This window comes from Diospyros lotus, chromosome 4, assembly GCF_014633365.1.
Source record: "Diospyros lotus cultivar Yz01 chromosome 4, ASM1463336v1, whole genome shotgun sequence".
In the NCBI taxonomy this organism is placed as follows: Eukaryota; Viridiplantae; Streptophyta; class Magnoliopsida; order Ericales; family Ebenaceae; genus Diospyros; species Diospyros lotus.
In genome coordinates this window covers 23015356-23039503 of record NC_068341.1, presented here as the reverse complement: position 1 = coordinate 23039503, position 24148 = coordinate 23015356, and the positions used below count along the sequence as shown (strand labels likewise).

Below are 24148 nucleotides of genomic sequence, written 5' to 3'. Positions count from 1 at the left end.
GCATGCAAGGCTTGTAGGATTCGGGTCCGTAGTTGAGGGTCTTCCCCAATCACCATCCGCCCTTGATACCTCAATAGTCCCGCCTTCAATGTGTACCCTTTTTGTTCACCTCCACCGGTTGTGAGACTGGTCATGATTTCTTGAGCCCATGGTGTCCCCTCATAGCTGCGTGACACCTCTTTGATCCAATCGGGAACAAGTACAAAAACTGCTCGGTACCCCCCATTTTCTTCCCTTCTTGACAGTGCATCAACCACTGTATTTTCTTTGCCCTTGCGATACTGGATGCTGTAATCCAATCCTAACAGCTTGGTTACCCCTTTTCTTTGTAATTGCGTGTGTAACCTTTGTTCTTCTAAGAACTTGAGGCTTTCATGGTCGGTCTTGATAACAAAGGAGTTTCCCTCCAAATAACACCTCCATTTGTCTTCTGCCATTAGCACAACTATTAATTCCTTATCATAGATACTTAGCCCCAAGTGTTTGGGAGCTAAAGCCTGGCTAAGGAAAGCTATCGGCCTACCATCCTGCGCCAACACTGTTCCCACTCCCGTGTCACATGCATCTGTTTCCAATATGAAAGGCTTGGAAAAGTTTGGTAGAGCTAGAATTGGAGCTTGAGTTATAGCCTCCTTTAAAGAACCGAAGGCAACTGCTACCTTCTCCCCCCATTCAAAACCATTCTTCTTGAGCAATTCAGTCAATGGCTTGCTGATTATCCCATACCCCTTAATGAACTTCCTGTAATAGCCGGTTAGCCCAAGAAAACCCCTCAGTTCCTTCACAGTCTTGGGGTTAGGCCACTCCACCATGGCGGTAATTTTTTTTGGATCAATAAGCACGCCCTCTCCGGTGATTATGTGCCCAAGGTATTCCACCTTTCCCTCTACGAAGATACATTTAGACTTTTTGACATACAATTTGTTAGATTTGAGGACTTGGAATGTGGTTTTGAGGTGGGCTAGATGTTAGTCCATGGTTGGGCTGTAGACTAAGATGTCATTGAAGAAAACGAGGATAAACTTTCTGAGATAGGGGCAGAAAATGTGATTCATGAGGGCCTGAAATGTTGCGGGGGCATTGGTTAGACCGAATGGCATTACTAGGAACTCATAGAGCCCTTGGTGGGTGCGAAAGGCGGTTTTGGGTATGTCTGAGGCATTCATTTGGATCTGGTGATAACCAGATCTGAGGTCTAGCTTAGAAAAGATTGTAGCTCCTGATAATTCGTCGAGAAGGTCGTCTATGATAGGAATGGGGAACTTGTTTTTGATGGTGTAGGTGTTTAGCTGTCTATAGTCAACACAAAACCTCCAACTACCATCTTTTTTCTTAACCAAGAGAACAGGAGAGGCAAACGGGCTTTGACTCAGCCAAATAACCTTTTTTGACAGCATTTCTTTCACTAGGCGTTCAATCTCAGCCTTTTGAAACAGAGAATAACGGTAAGAGCGGACATTGATGGATTTGGTGTTTGGTTTAAGATGAATGGTATGTTCTAAAAAATGGTCGAGAGGTAAGGAAGTGGGTTCCAAGAATAGTTCCTCAAATTCAACCAATAGAGAATGTAAAGAGTCAATAAATTGTACCTCACTCGGGGCATTGGCCGAGGCCTGTAACTTGAACCACTGGCTGCCCATTGTGTCGTCTATCGTCCTTCCCTCCCACACCTCAATGGTGTAGACCGAATGAAGCTGTGCAATGGTTCCTTCATCCTGCTCAATGAGCTTCTGCAGGTGGTTGCCTGAGATTGCTTTGCACTCTCCTCCATCTCCACTCCCTGTTAATGTTACCCTTCTTCCTCCTTTATCAAAAGTCACTTCCAACGTGTTGAAATCAAATATGAGGGGGTTGACAGTCTTCATCCAATCCACTCCCAAAACTACTTGACATCCACTTAGCTATAAAATCCTCAATTCGGCAGAAAACTCATGCCCTTGCATCCTCCATGTAAAACCTTAGCACTTGTACCGGCTGATCATCTTGTGACCATTAGCAACCGTGACATATAGAGGAATGGTGGGTTGGAGAACACATAGTAGTTCCTTGCCTGTGCTCTCGTCCAAGAAACCATGCGAGCTCCCACTATCTATCAATATCAAAAGTTTCCTCTTCCCAACATTACCTTTGATTTTGATCATTTTTTCTGAAGGGTGGCCCTCCAAGGCGTGAAGCAAATTCTGCCCTCCTTCCTCCTCTTCTTCCACTTGCTTCCCGGTTTTCGCGTCAGGCATATCTTCTCCACCTTCGTCATCTTCCCCTTTCATTTGCATTAATGCTCTTTTGCACTGGTGCCCCACTGTATATTTCTCCCAACATTTAAAACACAAGCCCATTTGTCGTTTCTGATCCCATGTAAGGGACCGTAGGGGATTGGCTGCAATCGGAGCCTTTGGTGGGTAGCTTCCCTTTTGCATTTGGGAATTGCCAGCCTTCTGACTCCCCCCTGCTGAGCCTTGCCACCCCACTCCAAACCCCTTTTGAGAGAGTCTGTGTTTTCGAGCGAAGGCCTCCAAGGACAACTCATGCAGGCGAGGCGTCTTGGCCGCTTGCCTGACTGTTGCCGGTTGTAGCATTTTCACCATGGGTCTTAGCTCATCATTCAGTCCGCTAAGAAAGCTGGACACAAAATATTGCTCGTCTAGCATTGGGTGGGCGTGTCCTAACCTCGATTTCAGCTCCTCAAATCGGGCCTGGTACTCCTCCGCTGTCCCATCTTGCCTTAGCTTATTAAACTATTCCACCATATCCGTCAAGTTTCTTTCACCAAACCTGGCCCAGAATTCCTTTATAAACTCTGGCCACCTCCATTCCTGTCGTGTAGCACTCCAACTTTGAAACCATGAGTCTGCTACATCATTCAAGTATGTAGCAGCCATGTTGACCTTGTTTTCTTCCATCACCCGGTAGTGATAGAAAAAGCGCTTGCACCTTCTTATCCACCAACGAGGCCTCAATCCTTCAAACACTGGTATCTCCATCTTTGGGACGAGAACATTATTTGTAGCACCTAAGCCTCCTCTCATGGTCACCTCTCCTGTGGGCTCATCTCGTTTCTTTCTTGACGGCCCTGTGCTCCTTGGAGGATGGGAGCAGTAGCCGTTCTTGGTGGAAAATCCATTGGCAAGGTTGCGTTCGGTTCTCGAGAAAAAATGGCTAGTGCAGCGTTCAACTGCTAGCTTAACCCCGTAAACTCCACTCGGAGATGAGTGAAGTCATCCCTCAAATTTCACTCCATTTCAATAACATCTGACCTCATCCTGCTTATGTCTTCATGGGTATTTCTAATACCCGCTTCCATCGTTTCCAACCTTTCCTCCACCAGCTCCTGGCCTTGTCGCACACCTTCTTCTATGGCATCTAAGCAAGCTTTCATTTGTTTCATGTGGGTACCTTCTGCCATGGTCGTTGGTTGCAGCTCGTCGGTCCTGGATCGTCGTCTCTGATACCAATTGTCAACACCACTAGGACTGACAAGGCTGAGGGCGGAATTCAGGAGAATTCCGGTGACTCAGGAAGAGAGGGAGAGAGAGAGAGTGAAGGGAGAGAAAGGAGATAGTAGAAAGGAGAGAGAAAGTATAAAATATTCTCATTAATCACGAGGAGCATGGCTCTAGTACAATCAGCTTTATATGCTGTTAGGGACCCTATAGAAGGCAGCTGTGACTCAGCATGCCCTAACTACCCTACCGAGGCTCATCCAAGGCGTTACAAAATAGGATGGACCCTTCTACCCTTATATCTTGCTAGCTATGTGACAGTGACTTGATAGCCCAAATTCAAATGTCTACACTCAAAATCATTGGGAGATGAAAGAAGTTCACCTTATCATTAACCTTTCGAGATGACTATTAGCTTTAAATTTGTTACGTTAGCATTTAGTTTTTTTTTTCCTGTTTCTAGTCCTACTGTTATGGTTATGTTATTGCAGACTTGCAAACCAAACTAGCGTACCAACTAATCCAACCCCCCATAAATGCGTATCTAGCTAAGTAGCATACCTTGTACCCGAGTCCATTCCACTTTCCATTTTGTCTATGCTTTCTGCTGTGATTTTTATAAATAGCCTCAGACATGCTTGCTTTGCTAAACTTGGTTGCTTTGCTAAACTTGGATTTTCCAACTTATCTTGTGATGTAGAATATCAATTGACCAAGGATGAATCTACTCTTGTTCCTCATTATCTTAAGTTGAGTGTATAATTCACAAATTTGACTATTTGAGAGAGCAAATAAATATGCGTGCGTGTGTGTGTGTATAAGGAGAGTTCTGAACACAGGATTCTGTCTAGAACCAATGATATCTTGTAGAGGTTCTGACTGATTCCTTTGCTGTTTTGAGTAGATTCTCCATTTCATTCATTGAACACTTAATTTTTAAAATGTGCAGGTTGCCTCTTTCCTGTATCACCAAGAGAAAATGAATGTTCTTGTTGAACCTGAGGTACATGACATATTTGCAAGACTTCCAGGTTTTGGATTTGTTCAGACCTTTTATAGTCAAGATACCAGGTATGAACTTCAGATCTTAAATATCTAGCAAAAAAATAAAAGGAATTCAGATATAAAATTGTGAGAGCTTAATTCTTCTATACATGCTGATAGCCCTATCTGACATGTTTAATGCAGTGATCTCCATGAGAGGGTTGACTTTGTGGCATGCTTGGGAGGGGATGGGGTTATACTGCATGCCTCAAACTTATTTAGGGATGCTGTTCCCCCTGTTGTATCATTTAATCTTGGATCCCTTGGATTTCTCACTTCTCACCATGTACACTGCTCAACCCACCTTTGAGTTTTAACTTTAAACTCCTGATGAGTGATTTTTCTTCCATTAATTTGATTTTTCTGTTGGTACAGTTTGAAGATTATAGGCAGGACTTGAAACAAGTTATCCATGGGAACAACACATTGGATGGTGTTTATATAACTCTCCGAATGCGTCTACGCTGTGAAATTTTTCGAAATGGAAAGGCAATGCCTGGAAAAGTATTTGATGTCCTCAATGAGGTTGTGGTTGATCGTGGTTCTAATCCATATCTTTCCAAGATTGAATGCTATGAACATGATCGTCTTATAACCAAGGTATGATCAATAAAATTTGTAACTTCTCAAAGATGTTTTGGAATAATCTTTAGTTAATCTTTTAATTTTTCACTTAGGTAGTAAACATACCCAATCGTATGTTGGGGTAATAACTGCTCCTTTTACACCCATGCAAGTCATAATAATTCCTCTTAATACAATGGTTCCTCTTATTATCTTAAAGGTGCAAGGCGATGGAGTCATAGTTGCCACCCCTACTGGAAGTACAGCATACTCTACTGCTGCAGGAGGTTCCATGGTAAGTTCTCTAATGTGTTTTAGATTTATCTGTAAGAATAAGAGAATGTGTGTATATATCTTATAAATATATCTTATAAATGGTGTGTACATCCATTTATATACATGCAGCCTATTCCTAGATTAGGAAACAGAATAAATTAAGAAACTATACAGGAATAGGTAACTACTAGAATAGGAAACTATCTATACAGCTAATTACTGCCAATTACAACTAATATCTTATCATAATATATAGCTAATTACATCCCTAGGATACACTACTAACACTCCCCCTCAAGCTGAAACATAGATGTCCATCATGTGAAGCTTGTCACTTAGTCTGGTGTGAAGTCATCCTTCTTAAGGGCCTAGGTGAACATATCTGCAACCTGATCCTTTGAAGGGGTAAATGGAGTAACAAATCTTCTTACTAGTAACGACATTTCTCACAAAGTGACAATAACTTCAAAATGCTTTGTCCGTTATTGGAAAACAAGGTTACTTGCAATATGAATTGCTGCTTGATTATCACAATGCATAGGATAGGAGTAGTGTGTGTAATATCAAAATCTTCTAACAATGCCCTTAACCATATCAATTCACATGTAGTATGAGCCTTAGCATGGTATTCTGTTTCAGCTCTAGATTTGGATACAAGTATTTGTTTCTTGCTTTTCCAAGTTACTAGATTACCTCCTACAAAAGTGCAGTTACCTGATGTTGACTTTCTGTCACCCTTTGTCACCAGCATAGTTAGCATCCAAAAACCAAAATAAATCCATATATTTGTTCTTTTTGGACCACGGTCCTTTTCCTAGAGATTTTTTAATCTACTTTAGAATATTGTAGGCAGCTTCCTAGTGACACTTCCTAGGTTTTTCCATAAATTGGCTAACCAACCCCGCAACATGCACAATATTTACTTAGTAACTATTAGATAAATAAGTTTCCCAACTAGTCGTCTGTATTGTGTACTATAATCAAAGTCTTCATCCTCCTTCCACAAGTCAAGTTTAGGTTCCATAGGAACTTCTGCTAGTTTTGCCCCTATTAAGCTTGTTTCCTATAGAAGATCTGTGGCATGCTTTGTGACGGCCCGCCACCCGGAGCCTCGGCTAGCATAATGGATCCGTGAGGAGGTCATCAATAGAATGTTACAGAAACAACTCAAATAAGAACATTCAACCCAAACACCACAAGGAGAGACATAATATCAAAACATCCATAAACGCTCCCTGAATTACCACATATGTACATCCATTCATGACATAAGTACACAAGTTCTAAGCTTCCATTAGCTACAAAACCCCAAGCCATGATCACAACAACATATACATAGGCCTTCAAAATATAAGAGATTGACAAGTTCTCAGTAATACAACAAAAGACTGCTAATGACCTTGTCTTTAAGTAATCTCTGTATACAGTTAAGTCCCCGAAGATCCACCCTTGCTCGATTCGCCTTCAGCCTTACCTTTTCCTTTTCCTGGAATAATGTAAGAAGCAAGAGAATGAGCCACAAGGCCTAGCAAACGTAACAACGACTAATAATGGAAATCAGATTACAACATGAATAATTCACCATAGGGAAAATGAATAAAGCCCAGCAAATCACGCACCTCGTCCCCACGAACGAAAGAACATATATGCACACATATGAATCCCACTAGCTTGTACAATTAGCAAGGGACGATTGGGGACAAACAGCTCCACTCCTAGGGCTGTGCTTGTGAGCACATGTAACCCTCGAGGATAGTTAGCTCCCACCCAAGGTCACAACCAATTCAAATTCCATGAGGTCATTGGGTCCGGATAGCTCCATTCCAAGGGCGATGCTCCCGACCACACACGACCCTTGAGGCCAATCAGCTCCACCCAATACCTAGGCTCACACACACATATATATATATACCATAACATGATAATGCATGAAACACACCCCACATATACATTTCAACCATCTCTCATAATAGTTATTCACGAGACCCCAAAACTCGAACCAAGTAGTGCCACAGAACGTGGATTGACTCTCAATCCCGATAGGTATGACTTTAAACCCTAGAGAGACCCTTTGAAAATTGTCCAAATAATACACATAATATGTCAAATTGAAACCTATTGAGTCTAGTTTACAGTGCTTCAAACGGTTTGTCAATCGGATATCTATACAGAAAGTTATGGCTGAAATAGTAGAGGGTGCGCAGTGTAGAGTCGACTTACGGATAGTCAACTAATGAGATGATTAGTCGACTAATGAGAACATTAGTCGACTATTGAAAGGATTAGTCAACTGGGCCGAGACCTGATCTTTCGGAGGTCAGCTAACCGACTAAATAGTCGACTATTAACCAAAATAGTCGACGAATGAATCCAGAAACGCACAGAAATGATCGGGAACACCTCAAAATCAACCAAAACTCCCAACCATCAATCCCAATGACAAAAATACATCATTCCCAACTAAATATAGGGTGGAAAAGACCCTATGTCAAGGTCCAATTGAAATCAACAAGAATAAATGAAGATGAAGAAGGGTTTACATACTTCTTCCTTAACCAACAACATGAATTTTTCTCCAAAAATCATGGAAGTTTTCAAGCTCTAATCATCAACCCAACAAGAACAAAAGATATAGAAGAGAAGAGAAAAACTAGAACTTGCCTTAATCACCTCTTTTAGGGACACCACTTGAAGAAGTTCCACCAAAGCCACCATACTCCTCCTCAACCCAAATTAGGGAAAAACAAGCAAGAGAAGATGGAGATGATGAGAATCCAACACCCAACCAACCCAAAACCCTCTTGGAGCTTGATTATCAAGGGGAAGAAGAAGAAGAAGAACGAAAACCCTAGTTGCTCTCCTTTCTTCCTCTCACGAACACCCTCCCCTCTTCTCTCATTTCCTTCCTTTTTCTCTTTTTCTCCTCTTTTCCTCACTTATATATATATATATATATGCTATTATTAACCCATTTTCATTTATTAGACTTTGTCCAATATTCAAGAAAAACCCATGTTCATTTAAACCAAAATTCCATAATCCATATTACAATATTTCTAATACCTCAAATTCCATAAAATGCTTATTTACATACCTTGCAAAGTCGTGGGTCCCACTTCCATTAGAATCAAACCTTTGAATTTTTCCCACATTCTCTCTACTTTGGTTACATTACCTAAAAATAACACATACAATGTCCGAATGTCATTACTCAACTAATTAAATATTTCTTCCCCAAATTAATATAATCCGACCGAATAACAAGTCGTTACATACTTTCTTTGAGATAGCACTACACCTTGTTTACCATGAGCAACCTCGATACCTAGAAAATACCTCAATTGACCAAGATCTTTTGTATCAAATTGTTGTTGCTAGTATTTCTTAGTTTCTACAATACCAGTTATATCACTACTTGATAACAGTATATCATCAACATATACAATAAGTACCACAATACCAGTTGAACTATGTCTCACAAAAATTGAATGATCAGCTTGACTTCGCCTAAATCCTGCAGCAAAAACAACTTGATTGAATTTGTCAAACCAAGCTCTTGGACTCTTCTTTAAACCATAAATAGCTTTCTTTAATTTACATAGTAGATGAGTCTCCCCCTGAGCAACAAATCCAGGTGATTGTTCTATATAAATCTCTTTAGTTAGATCACCATAAAGAGAGGCATTCTCCACATCCAGTTGATACATGGGCCAATCTAGATGGACCACCGCAGACACAAGCACAAGAACAGAGATAAGACGAGCAATAAGAGAGAAAGTCTCAAAAAGTCAATACCGAGGTGTCTGAGTGTACCCTTTGGCAACCAGTCATGTTTTATACTTTTCAATAGAGCGATTGGGATGATACTTAACAGTAAAGACTCATTTGGATGCAACTGGATGAACCCTTTAGGTAATGGGACCATGTCCTAGGTGTCGTGGATAAGAAGGGCGAACATTTCCTCCTCCATAGCCTTATGACAATTTGGGCTTTGAATAGCCCCGTGGTAATCCCTAGGAATAGAGACAAGAGGACAAAGACAAAGAAAAAGGACGAAAAGAAGGACCAAGGTGATCAAAGGAGACAACATGAGCAATAGGATGTTGAGTACAAGAATGTTTACCTTTGTTAGGAGCAATGGATAGATCAGTAGAATCACCAACAGAATGTCTATACCTGTAAAGAACTCCAATGTGACAATGGTATGATAATATGATATGATGACAATGCTTGCTTTTGGCACAGTGAGCCCCTAGTTGGAGGCTCACATGACGGGCTATTAGCTTAGTGGTAGAGCGTGACCCTAATAATTGTGTCGTGGTGCTTGGGTTGTGTAGCACCTGGCGGCCTATTAGCTAGTGTCTATCATCTTATGAGAATAGAGGATGGTGTAGATCAACCAGAAGAGGTGGAAATGAAAGAATCTAGGGTGATTAATGAACAAAATATTGCAGAATTGAAATAGATAAAACCCTAAGAAAATTTTAAAATCAAGCAAGGAAAACGAAAAACCTTTTATCTTATTCTTCATGTCTGAAGCTGTGGGATGTAAAAATACATCGATGGGGGAGCGTTCTGCTTAGAGGGAAGCACCTGCGCGAGCAATAGTAAACGAAATGGCTTTGTTGACATGGACAAAGTTAGGGAAAACCTTTGAAATTATTTCAATATTGGACCTTGGACATATAATCATTCTGAATCGAATCTCTTTAGAGAGAAGATCCTTTGTCTCATGGTAGCTTGCTCCAAATGGAGGAGGAGACAGCTTTAGAGCAAGAGGGATTGGCAAAGTGGCTCGTCAGGTGTAAACCTACAAGGGTTTGGGAGGTGGAATAGACGAAGGCATAGGAGTAGGAAGGGGAATAGATGGTTTGTCAATGGATACTTGAAAAAACGGTTTAGACTAAAAAAGGTGACATCAGCACCAACAAACTTCTTTTTTGTTATAGAATCATACACCTATACCCCTTTTGAGTGTGAGAATACCCCAAGAAAATACGATGGATAGTTTTAGGAGAAAGTTTATCCAAACCAGGCTCAAAGAGACGAACAAAGCACACACATCCAAAAATACGAGTAAGAGGGAATAAAGGAGAATTAGGATAAGGATATTTAAAAGGAATTGCACCTCCAAGAATAGAAGAGGGCATCCTATTTATAAGAAACCCGGCAGTAAGGATGGCATCATCCCAAAAAGATTTAGACACATGCTTCTAAGGCATAATGGTGCGGGTAACCTCAAGAAGATGACAATTTTTACGTTCAGCCACACCATTTTGTTTTTGGGTATAAGCACAAGAGGTCTGATGAATAATGCCATGAGAAGAACAGAATTTAGAGAAGTCATATTTCATATATTCTAAAGCATTGTCAGATTGCAACATACGAATATTAGAAGAAAACTGAGCATTTATTTCATTATGAAAGGTTTGAAATATATCGAGAACATATGGTCGATCTTTCAACAAGTAAATCCAAGTCATCCTAGAATAATCACCCACAAAGGTAATAAAATACCTATCCCCAGTCATAGTGGAATACCGACAAGGACCCCACGCATCTGAATGCACTAAATCAAAAGGATGCAAACTTCGATTTTCTCTAGAAGGAAAAGACACTTTGTGATGTTTTCCTAATTGACGCGCATCACAGTTTAGTTCAGAAATAGACTCACTAAAAGACACATCATTCTATAATTGAGAAAGGGAGGGATGGCCCAACTGACAATGCCATTGATAAGGAGACACACCCCCAACAGCAGCAGCAACAAATGCAGAATCAGAATCATGAGAGAGGTGGTAGACTCCCCCTAACTCAAAGTCGTGTCCAATAATTGTATTGGTCTGGAGATCCTAAATAAACTGTGGGTAGGAAAGGAAGTTACAGAACAATTTAAAGATTTGGTAAGTTGATGAACAGAAAGAAGATTAAAGGACAGCTTTGGAACATGGAAGACTCATTTGAGCCTAAGAGAAGAAGTATGAACAGTACCAAAACCAGACATATGACAAACTGAGCCATCAGCATCAGTAATGGAGGGGAGAGATTAACAAGGTGTAAAGTTGGTAAATTGACTAGAGTTACCTGTCATGTAATTTGACGCACCTGAATCAATTAGCTAAGAATTACCAGAGGAGGCAGCAAGGGCCCTAGTACCTGATTGGAAGGTATGGAAGGAAAAAAATGTGGCCTAGATTGCAGTAACTGATCATACTCCTCCTTGGAGATTTGAACGACATCCTTAGAAATAGCAGCAGAGGAACTAGGTTCACTGGCAGCAAGAGTAACAGTTGCAGCTGTAGGGGCATTGGACAACCTAGCACCTTTGGTAGCCCAATGAGGCTTGCCATGCTTATCCCAACATCAATCCACTGTGTGCCCTGTTTTACCATAAAAGACACATAACCTATCATAACCTTTGAATTGCCAGTGTCACACCCACAACCACATGCAACTATGGCTGAATGCTTCAGATCAACCCTAGGAGAGGACAAGACCAGAGAAGCAAATTGTAGGCGAGAGAAAGCAGACTGAAGCGTAGGCATGGTACTGTCCCCAAGTACCTGACTCTTGAGAGCGTTGTATTACTCATTTAGGTTCATTAAAAAACCACATACAAACAGGTTTTTCCATTGCCATTTCTGAGTCTCTAAATCAGTAGAGAGAGGCTAAAGTCAACGAAATTCATTGATAATCCCCCTATAGGCAGCAAAAAAGTCTAGCAGAGACCTCTCTCCTTAATTATTATCAACAAGGTGCTGAAATAAATAGAAGATACGAGAATTATTACCATAATTGGAAAACACCTATTTGATAGAATCCCACATCTCCTTAGCAGTTGATGTGAGACCAACAGAGGCAGCGATTTCAGGTTCCAAAGCATTTAACATCCATGTCTTCACTACACAATCAGATTGACACGATGCTGCATACTTGGAATGCTTAGGATCCGGCTTCTTATCAATGAGATGATGGGCGTGACCTTGAGACCCCAAGAAGGTACACAAGGCTTGGGACCAAAGGGCATAGTTCTTTCCATTAAACTTCATTGTTGTGCCAACAGAGACATGCAGATCAGGAATCATGCTATCTGCCATCTGAAATCACAAACACAAACACTGCAAGGCACACAACCTCGAATATAGAGGCACAAGTCACATAGGAGGGGATCAATCTTCCCTCACAACAAACAAGCTAGGGGAAGAAAAATTTACCAAGAACAGTCATTTAGGGTGGAAGAGACGACAGGCTGCTAGGGTTAGAGTTGAACCTGCTCTGATACCATGTAATAATAAGTGAATGTGTCTATATATCTTACTGTCGTTGCCGAGATACAGTATTAAATTTATTTGACAAGAAACGTTGTTGTCTGGCCGCCTGAGTTTGCAAGGAAAGAAACAATTAGAGGGTGTGGGAGATTTTTCGCACAAACACTCCATTACTTAAGTCAGACATTGAAGATGTTAAAAAACCATAGAGCAGAAGTTCCACCAGTATCAGAGACGTACCTCTTTCTGGAATGAGTGTCTGCCTATTTATGGAGGAGTATGAAGTAATCCGAAGTAGTCCAAGATTAGGATTCTTTCAAATAACATCTATATTGACTAATGCTAATTTTGTTAAGATTAGGATTCTTATAAATGATGTTTTATCTTTGTCCTTTTGGAATTAGAATCCTTTTATGGATAATTGCATATCCTTTTTGTATGATCATTAGAGGGATTTTTGAATGTCAAAGTCATCTAGTTTGCGCATTGTGCGGGACCCCCCCTATTTGGGGAAATATTTTGGCGGCGATGCCGCCCCAAGGGGTGAGGAAGCCCCCACGGAGCTTAATTTTGGGGCCACGATTGTGCAACAATGGCCATGGCCACGATCACCTCATCGTGGCCCCGCGACCCTCATAATAGGGTCACGGGGGTGCCACCCCTCAGGGGGCACCGTGGCCCTTGTAGTAGGGCAGCAGGGGGTGCCAGCTCTAGGGTGACCCCCTGTGGGGCTTTCCTGTGAGCCCTATGGGCTGCAGGGTTGTACCGCGACCGTATGGGCTGCGGGGATGGCCCCCTTTGGTTGCCTTGCTAGGTTAGCCCAATTGGTTTGGGTTGACTTTTTTATTTATTAATTTTTATTTTACACTTTCTGTGACATAGCATATCAATTGTTCCCCACTCTTTTTGCTAGGTTTCCCAAGAAGAAGAGTAGTTCTTCTTTGCTGATTATTTCATATGTTCTTCTTCAGCCCCAGACTCCTCCAGAGGTGTTTTTCACGAACTAATAATCGTTATGGATTTGCTAGCAAAGTGCTTTGGATTGTTTATTGTTGAATGATTCATGAGATTGAAGGAGAATTAGAGGAGAAGGATCGTGAGCTAACTCTCCTAAAATCAAGATAGATTTTCTCCAAGATTAGGAAAGTGATCCTGACTTAATAAGTTTCCTAATCTGTAATTGTATCTTTAGTTTCCTTGTATAGTGTATAGCATATTTGTTTTTCCTTTCCTATAACTTTCCTATAGTATAATCTTCTTCCCTATTAATAGGGAATGTATTCAATGTCTATACAACATAATAGAACGATTTTTCGTTGTTCTTCCTGTTCAATCTATACCAATTTCTACATGGTATCAGAGCCAACCTAAGGAAGACTAATACTCGTTCTTTTCTTGGCCTTCATTGCCTCGATAGTTTCTTGTCCTTCTCTTCTGGCAGTCACCCCATAGAATGTCTAAGATTTCAACAACAGCTTCTCCCATGTCAATGAGAGAAGCAATCTCAACTAAGCCATTAACCGAAAGTACTTTTTCTGGTGAGTTGCCCAATATGCACCATTTATACCGATTGGATGGTGGCAACTACCTCCATTGGTCTCAAACTGGTGAGGACATTTTTGAAGGGAAGGGGGAAGGTCTCTCAACTCACTAGTCCAGCCCCTAAGGCCTCGGATCCCACATTTGCTGCTTGGGACGTAAAGGACTCTATGTTGATGTCATGGCAGTGGAATTCCATACAACACGAGGTGAGTAAAAATTACATGTTTCTATCTACAACTAATGACATATGGGAGATAGTTAAGAGAACTTACTTAAAGATGCAAGATGCATCTGTTGTTTATGAGATTAAGACTAAAATCAGTAGCACAAAACAAGGGTCCATATCTATGACTAATTATTATAACAAGATGAATGGTTTTTGACTTGAATTAGACCATTATCAAGATATTAAGATGGCATGTAGTGAAGATGCTATTATTCTAACCTCTATGCTAAAAAAAGATAGAATAGTAAAGTTTTTGGCGAAGCTCAATCTTGAATTTGATTAGGTCAGAGCACAAATTCTTAGCCGTGAGAAAATGCCATCTTTGAATGAGGTCTACTTCATAGTTCGAAGTGAGGAACATAGAAGGGTAGCAATGTTTAATAATCATCATGTGGAAGGCTTTGCTATGGTTTCTAATAGGGTGTAGGGGACATGGTTAAAATCATCACAAGGAAGGGATCAGCCTTACCTAAAATAGAATAAGGAAGGAGTGTGGTGTTCCCACTGCAAGAAGCCTAGACACACAAGCGAAACATGCTCCAAATTGCATGGTAAAGAAGTTGTCCTGAGTAAAATGGGAGGAGGATTTAAGAACCTGCAAGCCAAACATCCCACAAGAGCCTATTTGTCCACTAAGGAGAAAAAACTGCCGAAAAGGGTGAAGCTACAACCATACCTGATCTAAGGGAGTTGAATGCTGAAGAGATCAGTAAGTTGAAATCTTTTCTGAAAACTTTTCAAGGGGATTCATGCTTTTTAGCTCAAGCAGGTATGTGCTTTAATTCTGAGATCTTTATTGCCTCTCAAACTCCTAGGAATGAATTATGGATTATAGATTTTGGATTCTGGAACTACTGATCATATGACCTCTAACCTAAGCTTTTTTGAGACATGTGAACCATAAATAGCTCCAGAAAAATTACTGTAGCCAATGGTCAATCTGTTCCTATTATTGGGCAAGGAAAAGTGTGCTTAAACCTTGTTTTTCAAGTCCAGCATGTCCTTTATGTTCTTAGCCTTTCTACTAAACTTCTTTTTGTACACAAATTGACTCGAGACCTTAATTGTCATGTGATTTTTTCTCCTATGACTTTATGTTTCAGGATCTAGCCACGGGGAGGATGATTGGTGTTGCTAAAGCACACAAGGGACTATACTACTTGCAGAAGACCTATGAATCACTCGTAGGAGACCAGCTTGTTCTAGCATGTTCTTCCCAACCCACTTCTACCAAAAGGGATGTATGGCTTCAGCACCTTAGACTAGGACACCCCCCTTTCTCCTTATTGAAAACTATGTTTCCAAATCTCTTTCATGGTCTGAATGTGGGTGAATTTCACTATGATGTGTGTGAGTTGTCAAAACATCATAGTGTCCTGTATGCTATTAGTAATAAATTGTCTTTATTTCCCTTTTCATTGGTGCATTCTGATATATGAGGGTCTTCTAAAGTTCCCAACTATTCTGGGGCTAAATGGTTTGTTTCTTTTATTGATGACTGCACTAGAATGATCTGGGTTTACTTGTTAAAAGATAAACCAACCCTTAGCAATATCTTACAGTCATTTCATAGGATTATTCTCACTTAATTTGGGGTATCCATTAGAAAATTCAGAACTGATAAGGCAAGAGACTACTTCAATCACACCCTAAATCAATTTTTCAATAGAAAGGGATTCTCCATGAATCCTTGTGTTGACATCCCACAACAAAATGGGGTTCCTGTGAGAAAAATGAGGCATCTCCTCAATGTGACTCGAGCTCTTTTGCATCAAAATTCTGTGCCTAAATCTTTTTGGGGTGAGCCTGTGTTAACTACCACATATTTGATCAATAGGGTCCCCTCTCGGGTGCTAGGGCATCTTAGTCCCTTTTAGTGCCTCACAACTCATTTTCTAGAACTCAATCTTCATTCCCCTCTTCCACTTAAGGTATTCGGGTGTGTGGCCTTTATACATGTGTCTAAACAACACAGGGATAAGTTTGATCCTAGGGTTATAAATGCTATTATCCTCCGACTTGGAAATTTGTTCTCTAAAGATGTCACCTTTGTGGAAAATCAGGTTTTTTTTTCTGTCCTTATGCTTCTGATCACTAGGGGGAGAATATAAGTGGTGACCAGTCCTTGCCAAGTTTGGAATCACTAGTGTTTCTGCCATCTCTTGACCTACCCCATGAACCTCAGTCCACAAGTTCACTTCCACTTGATTCTGCTGATTCTTCTCCTCCTATCTCTGTTATTCTAGTTTTAGCCCCTCATGAGGTAACATCTCAAGAATCCCCTAATCCTATATTAGATTCAGCAAGGTCTCCTGCAAGGTTCAAAGGATCACCTTATGTATACAAGAGATGGAGTCAGCCTATCCCATGTGCTAAGCAAGGACCAGCTTCCTCCTTAAGGTTAGGTTTGGAATCCTTTCAGTCATGATCCTTTACACATTGATCACACTAATTTGGACTTGCCCATTGCCATTAGAAAGGGAGTTAGGAGCTGTACTCAGCATCCTATAGCCAATTTCATTTCCTACCATCGTTTGTCACCTAAGCACAAGTGTTTTCTATCTTCCCTTGATTCTATGGTCATTCCTAAGACTATGGAAGAGGCATTACAAGATCAGAATTGGGTTCTTGCTATACAAGAGGAAATGAGGGCTCTGGAGAAAAATCAGACATGGGAAATGGTGCCTAGACCAAAAGAGGTTCAGCCTGTGGGTTGTAGATGGGTATTCAATGTTAGGTATAATGCAAATGGCACTTTGGAGAGGTATAAAGCCAGGTTGGTTGCCAAAGGGTATACACAAACCTATGGCATTGACTACTTGGAATCGTTTGCACCAGTGGCTAAAATGACCACAGTAAGAATTCTTCTATCCTTAGCTAGTTGTTACGGTTGGCAATTGATGCAATTGGATGTCAAAAATGCTTTCTTACATGGTGATCTAGAAGAGGAAGTCTTTATGGAGCCACCCCTTGGGTCTTAACGATGGTGTTATAGGGCATGTTTGCAAGCTAAGGAAAGCCCTTTATGGATTAAAACAATCCCCAAGGGTTTGATTTGACTAGATTTTCAAAGGCAACGAAGACTATGGGATATTGACAGAGTAGGGGAGACCATACCTTATTTATTAAACACTTCAAGAAGGGAAGTCTAATAGCATTATTGGTGTATGTAGATGATATCATTGTTACAGAATATGAATTAAGGAGCAGCAGCAACTAAAGAAAGACCTAGCTCTTGAATTTGATATCAAGGATCTTGATAAACTTAGGTACTTCTTGGGAATAGAAGTAGCCTACTCTAAAGAAAGGTATTTTTCTCTCCCAAAGAAAATAGACCTTGGAATTGCTGGAGGAAACAAGGATGCTAGGTGGCAAGACTGCAGGGACTTCCTTAGAGCCTAATCTAAAACTGGGAAACTCTAACAGTCTGAATGTGGAGAAAGAAAGATATCAAAGATTGGTGGGACCTCTCTGACACCTGGCCTGCCATTGCATTTGCAGTCAATTTGGTGAGTCAGTTCATGCATAATCCAATTGAGGAACATATGAAAGTAGTGAGAAGGATCCTATGCTACCTAAAGATAACTCCTGGGAAAGGCTTTCTATTCAGACCGGGGAAGGAAATGGAGGTTGTAGGGTTCACAGATGCTAATTATGGGGGCTCACTAGTGGATAGAAGGTTAACTACAGGGTACTGTGTCTTTCTTGGAGGCAACTTGGTGTCCCGGATAGCAAAAAACATAGTGTGGTGGCTCAGTCTAGTGTAGAAGCTGAGTTTAGAGCAATGACCCTTGGTCTATGTCAGCTATTGTGGCTAAGGATAGTGTTGGACGACCTAAAAATCCCTAGCCATGGACCAATGAAGTTATGTTGTGACAATCAGTCGGCCATCGGCATTGCTCATAATCTTGTGCAGCATAATAGGACCAAACATGTTGAGATTGATCGTCACTTCATTAAAGAGAAGTTGGAATCTAAGGAGGTATGTATACCCTTTGTTTCTTCAACAAATCAAATTGTTGATGTATTAACAAAAGGCCTACCTATAAAGAGATTTGAAGAACTTGTAAGCAAGTTGGGAATAATAGATATTTATTTATCGGGTTGAGGGGGAGTGTTGAATGATTCACTAGATTAAAGGAGAATTTGAGGAGAAGGATCATGAACTGACTTTCCTAAAATCAAGATAGATCTTCTCCAATATTAGGAAAGTGATCCTGACTTAATAAGTTTCTTAATCTGTAATTGTATCTTTAGTTTCCTTGTACAGTGTACGACATATCTGTTTTCCTTTCCTATAGTGTAATCTTCTTCCCTATTAATAGGGAATGTATTTAGTGTCTATACAACATAATAAAACGATTCTTTGTTGTTCTTCCTATTCAATCTATACCAATTTCTACATTTATTATGAATCAATTTGTTAAATTTTGATGATTGATTTGTTATGATTGGAATTTTAGTACAGTTGATTGATACATGAAATTATGCATATGTTAAATCTTTTGGGACAACCTTTGTTAGAATGTTACAAGGTAATGGCGGTAACTATTAGCCCTGATGTACCTTGACAATCTAAGTTAGCAGGAGTAATGCTAACTACGTGTGTCGGCCAATACATGTGGATTTACTTTGGCACGGATGTGACTAATTACTATTATATGGATTCGTTATGCTTAGTGTACTCCTATGGAATTGAAATTATTGGTTTCTTGATTAATTTCAAAAAAAGAAAAAAAAATATTTGGAAAAGAAAGAATTTTCTTAAAAAATAATTTATTTGCTTTATTATAAAAAAATTTCTTTGCATTTATTTAATGAGAATATTTCTTGAATGAAAGCTCATGCGTATTGCTTGTCCTGCGATAAATATTGTTTTGTTCACTGAATTTCAACTCATTGTAGATTCTTTTAAATTTTTAGGTCAAGGTTTGCCCATGGAACCAATAAGATAGATGGTTTGAGGAAGTCGAACTCCAATTTAGTTCAGATTAGCTTAGTCATTCTGTTTGGTATGTCCCACATTCTCGTGGGTGTGAGTATTGATATTCTTAGCAGTTTGCTCTGATTGTTATAGGTAGGGATTGTATAGACAGTTATTTCAGTTGATTTTTGGAATGAATATTGTTATGCTTCAATTTTTGGCTATTGTTATTATTGTCATGATATGATGCGCCTTTGGTTCATTAAGGGTTAGGCGATGGGCCCTCAACAGCTCGTGACACTTTATGACTTAAAATTATTGGCCAACACCATTCTAGTCAACGAAAAAACCTCAGCGAGCTTTTGAATAAATCCTCATATTGGGTCTTTTCGTCTAGCACATGTGCGTCAGTTTCAAAGGAGGCAGGAATAGGTGCTCCATTCCTAGTTGAAAATGTGTATTTCTTGGCTTCTAGGAGGAGTAGCTTTCTTTCTTTCTCCCCACCCCCGAATCAGTAATTAATTTTTCCTCATTCTCTGGTAGACCTTTTCACCTGGAGCCCAGTAGAAGCTTAGGACTTCTCCAGTTAACGATTTCAGAGGTAGTCTTGCTTTTAGTTTATTTGCCAATACTTGCATACATAACTTGAGTCACATCATCTTTGTTTCCCGAAAAAAAGATAGGAAACTGCGTCAACTTCTTCCTAACTGAATTTGAATCTACAGCTGTAGATCAAAATAATACTGAAACCAGACTTTAAAACTTAGTTTCTTTTGTCATCCTGTCAATAACAGTTGCTGTTTATTTCTAAAGTGAAGGTGTCACGTATCTGATATTTGATGGATCTTGCATACAGGTTCATCCAAATGTTCCGTGCATGCTGTTTACACCAATCTGTCCACACTCTCTCTCATTCAGACCTGTTATACTTCCAGATTCTGCAAGGCTTATATTAAAGGTGAATTTATTTGTATCTGTGTGCTACTAACTACTAAAATAAAACTGTTTCTCAAATTTTTGTTTCAGCTTTCTGCTTTCTGAATTCCAGCCCCTGAACTATTTAAATTTCATTGCTCTTTGAATTATTTTGATCATTAAGACAAGGTAGGAAATGATTAGAACCAAATTTGATCTCTATCTTGAAGACATTTGTTGACTGTTATTATTCCAACTTGCATCCTTTATTAGAGCGTTAAGAATAATGTTTTGATGCATTTGTTTTATAATTTTTTTGATACATATGCTTTAGTTGTATGTATAATGAACACAATTGAGTTTTATCAATTGTTTTGGACTTCTCACATGACCATCGCAATCATCATTTTCTCTGTGATGCCATGTAAATGGAATTTTTGGCTTAATTTTCTGGCAATATGACGCTGGAACATTTTCTCTTACTTTCTAGCGTCGACCATCTATGGTTTACTGACTAGGGTGATTTTGGGAGTTGCTGAATGCTTTTTGGTTTCTAATCAGATCCCAGAGGATGCAAGAAGCAATGCCTGGGTCTCCTTCGACGGGAAGAGAAGGCAACAACTCTCGAGAAACGATTCAGTCCGGATATCGATGAGCCAGCATCCGCTTCCAACAGTTAACAAGTCTGACCAAACGTGCGACTGGTTTCGTAGTTTAATTCGCTGCCTGAATTGGAACGAAAGGCTCGATCAGAAGGCCCTTTGAACTACCCCACTCTGAAATATATCCTCCACTCTTGCTGAGGTTTGTGTACATTAATACTACTGTACATATATTATTAGCTGTAAAGAATAATGATTAATGGTTAATCCAGAGTGAAAGGGCATATTACATATCTTTTTCATTTCCTGAAATGGATCCCATACATACATATATATATATATATATATATGAAAAAGTAGTTAGGGCCTTCCATTTACTTAAGATGCTAACTGTATACTGCCATTTAAATGAGGTGAAGATTTGATCTTTTGATCATCTCATGGGTATATGAATGCTCTACTTTGTGTGTGTGTTGATTTCTAGCTTTGTTTTTGGGGTCTTTTGTGTACAAGCTCGTAGGAGTGGAGGCTTCTTTCCCTCCAAACAGCTGAAATTTACAGAAGATTGAAGTGTGTGCATAATATATGTTTCTCAAAGAATTATTCATTTGCTTACAAGTTCTGAAACCAAATAAAATTGGAAGAAAATACATTAGGGTAAACTCAACTAAGTCTATGTCATTTGGGCCTTTTCCAGACACATCTCTTGTTTTTTCACCTTATTTTTGGTATTTTGGATTTCTGCAGTATATTCTTTTTCAAACAACCTCTCTTTTCAGTCAAACAGTCTAAATGGAGTTGTCGTTGATGTTAGAATGTAGACTATAAAAAGATAAAAGTAAATTATGAGGGTCTAAAATACTAAAAGTGGAGAGCCTTACAAACCATAAAATCTAAAATTTCGAAAAATAAACGACGTTTGGAAAAACCCGCAAGGGTTATGGGGGAAATTTACCCATATATTATGCAAATCTACATAAAACCACAGGAGATCAAACAGGCAATAAATATTACATACAAGACAAACAAAGCCACCATATTTAACAGGAACAATCGTACTTAATATCTTTCTGTATATCCTTAGCTAGAGAATGACAAGCAACGGCTGATATACCCTAACATAAAAGGAAAACATGAACAACATATCACTTCCTCTTGGTGAAGACGAATCAATCAATCAATCTTGTTGATTCACATCAAATGGCCTTCACAGCTTGGAACCTTGGCTCCTTGGGAAGAAACTTTTGCTCAGCATAAACTGACATGTAATCACCAAACACAAACTTGGGATAGGCGGCTTGAATTTGATCATAATCAGCTTCTTCTTCATCTTCATGGTTCACCTTCTCCACAAGCTGTGGAGCAGGAGCTATGGTGGCAGCCATTGAAGGGTTGTAGAAGGAGGCAATGGATCTCCTATTCCCATCCGGGGTGGCTAAAACCCGGTGCCAAACACTCTTGTATCTGCCATTGCTCAACACTTCAATCTGGTCGCCGGTGTTGATGACAATGGAGTTGGGGAGCGGCTGGACGTCGATCCATTGCCCGTCTTTGAGGATTTGTAGGCCGCCCACTTGGTCGTCTTGGAAGAGCAGGATGACGCCGCCAGCGTCGGTGTGGGCTCGGAGTCCGGCCACCAGCTCAGGGCGGGGGCACGGCGGGTAGTGGCTGACCTTGGTCCCGAAGAAGGCGGTTTCGCCATCTTGGGCGCCGCCGTTGAATGCCTTCTTGATGTAGCCCTTGGGCAGCCCCAAGTTCTCGTCCATCACTTCCATCACCTTGTCCGCCAGCTTCTTCAGCTCAGCTCTGTATTCCGCCATTGTTTCCCTGCCATCATGGTATTAATTTGTTAGGAACAGTATTAAGGAGATGACCTTGCATGATCGTCCAATCTTGACGATGATAAACCACTACTGTCTCTAGTGATGATGCCTCTTAGAACATAATTAAACTTTTAATTAAAACAGTTTTCCTCGACGATACTTCCTTCCCCTATTTATTAGTGTGAATTATTCGACAGTCCATTCGTTTGTGAGCTTTGCTTACTTGAAGTCAGGTGTGTTTGATGGCCACTCGTTAGCGTCTGCGAGAAGGAAGACATCTTCCCAATCGACATTCTCCAGCCTCTCGCCGGTGGTCTTCTTCTTCTTCTTCCTCTCCACCAAATCGGCGAGCATCTTCACCGGCTCCGACTTCTTGAAACCTTCTTCTCTCTCGAGCTTGTAGCACTCAGAGCAAACCCTCTTCACCCTCTCCAGAAGCTCCTCCGAAATGCCATGGTTCACTAACTGTACGTACCAAATTTAAATAACCCACAAAGAATTGACAACTATGTATACAAGATGATATATATAGAATTACATGCAATATACACACACACACACACACACACACACACATATATATATATATATAGAGAGAGAGAGAGAGAGAGGACGAATTACCTGAAAGAATCCCCAGTCCTGGCAGCACTGGGCAATGAGAGCCATGGTCTGTGCCCTCTCGTTCTCGTCTCCATGGAGCTTGGAGAAGTCAATAACTGGGATCGCCATTGAAATGATCGATGATCAGAGATTGTTTTTGTTTGATTGAAAGTGGGGTTTAATTAGAATGAATGTCAGCTGCAGTGAAGAGGGTGTGGCAACTGGGAAGGGTATTTATAGCCGTTTCCTTGGCGCCATATTCGGATTATGTCAACTCTTTATATGATGTATCATGTATCATAATTAATCTTCTTGTACGGTTAAATATAAAAATACAGACATAGAGTGGCAGCTTGGCTAACCTGTTGGGCGGTGACCTTATTAATATTAAATTTTTCAGAGGTCAATGCCTCCTTGCGAGCTACTGCTTGCCCATTGCACAATAAATTAACCAATTAATTTTGCATATATATATATATATACACATCATATATACCCCATCCTAGTCCTTTTCCTCATCATTGTTATTATTACGATTATTATGATAATTAAGGCGATTAAACCACAACTAGCTAGCTAGCTAGTCTAAAGTGCATATGTTGGCCATTACCCAAAACCCAAAAAATCTCATCTTGAAATGCAGTGCAGACGTGACCTGCTTGAAATTTGGATGCTTAATTAATTAGTTTACTTGGAGTTGAGATCTCTGCCGACATCAGGTTGACCATCATTACCTTTGACTTGTCTTTGCATTTGCATCATGAATTAGCTAGTTCGTTAATACCCTCTGATTTGTAGGCATGGTTTGAGGGTTAAAGAAACACAAACCCTTGGAGACCAAGCTATAGTCAAACCCTAATTTAAAAAATATTTGTAATCTTCGTTGTCAACTCTATTATTATTACACCCCCTGCATGATTCCAC

General features: G+C 40.1%; 2 protein-coding genes across 3 annotated transcripts in view; one reads left to right on the top strand and one right to left on the bottom strand.

Moving 5' to 3' along the window:
* Nucleotides 1–21094, top strand: part of LOC127798725 (NAD kinase 2, chloroplastic) — a 41449-nt gene extending 20355 nt beyond the window's left edge. The window contains exons 3-9 of one of the 2 annotated variants that reach the window (XM_052332284.1): nt 4390–4511; nt 4629–4770; nt 4860–5084; nt 5269–5343; nt 15464–15601; nt 20141–20242; nt 20761–21094. In XM_052332284.1, the coding sequence (XP_052188244.1) occupies nt 4390–4511; nt 4629–4770; nt 4860–5084; nt 5269–5343; nt 15464–15601; nt 20141–20242; nt 20761–20964 (1008 nt within the window). In that variant the 3' untranslated portion in view covers nt 20965–21094. The remainder of the gene's footprint in view (nt 1–4389; nt 4512–4628; nt 4771–4859; nt 5085–5268; nt 5344–15463; nt 15602–20140; nt 20243–20760) is intronic. The other variant, XM_052332285.1, reaches the window with a different exon arrangement.
* A 621-nt stretch (nt 21095–21715) lies between these two features.
* Nucleotides 21716–23434, bottom strand: LOC127798731 (1-aminocyclopropane-1-carboxylate oxidase 5-like). The gene is made up of 3 exons (XM_052332295.1): nt 23246–23434; nt 22848–23089; nt 21716–22628 (listed from the first exon to the last, which is right to left on the bottom strand). Exons 1-3 carry the CDS (start codon nt 23351–23353, stop codon nt 21998–22000), a joined length of 981 nt encoding a protein of 326 aa, XP_052188255.1. The 5' UTR covers nt 23354–23434; the 3' UTR covers nt 21716–21997.
* Between the last annotated feature and the right edge of the window lie 714 nt (nt 23435–24148).

What these genes read in the sequence shown, in the direction of transcription:
- LOC127798731 (XM_052332295.1), bottom strand. Translation starts at nt 23,353, where the DNA reads ATGGCGATCCCAGTTATTGACTTCTCCAAGCTCCATGGAGACGAGAAC. An exon ending in AGGACTGGGGATTCTTTCAG is followed by an intron (nt 23,090 to 23,245) that starts GTAATTCGTCCT and finishes TGGTACGTACAG; the next exon opens with TTAGTGAACCATGGCATTTC. An exon ending in TCAAACACACCTGACTTCAA is followed by an intron (nt 22,629 to 22,847) that starts GTAAGCAAAGCT and finishes CCATGATGGCAG; the next exon opens with GGAAACAATGGCGGAATACA.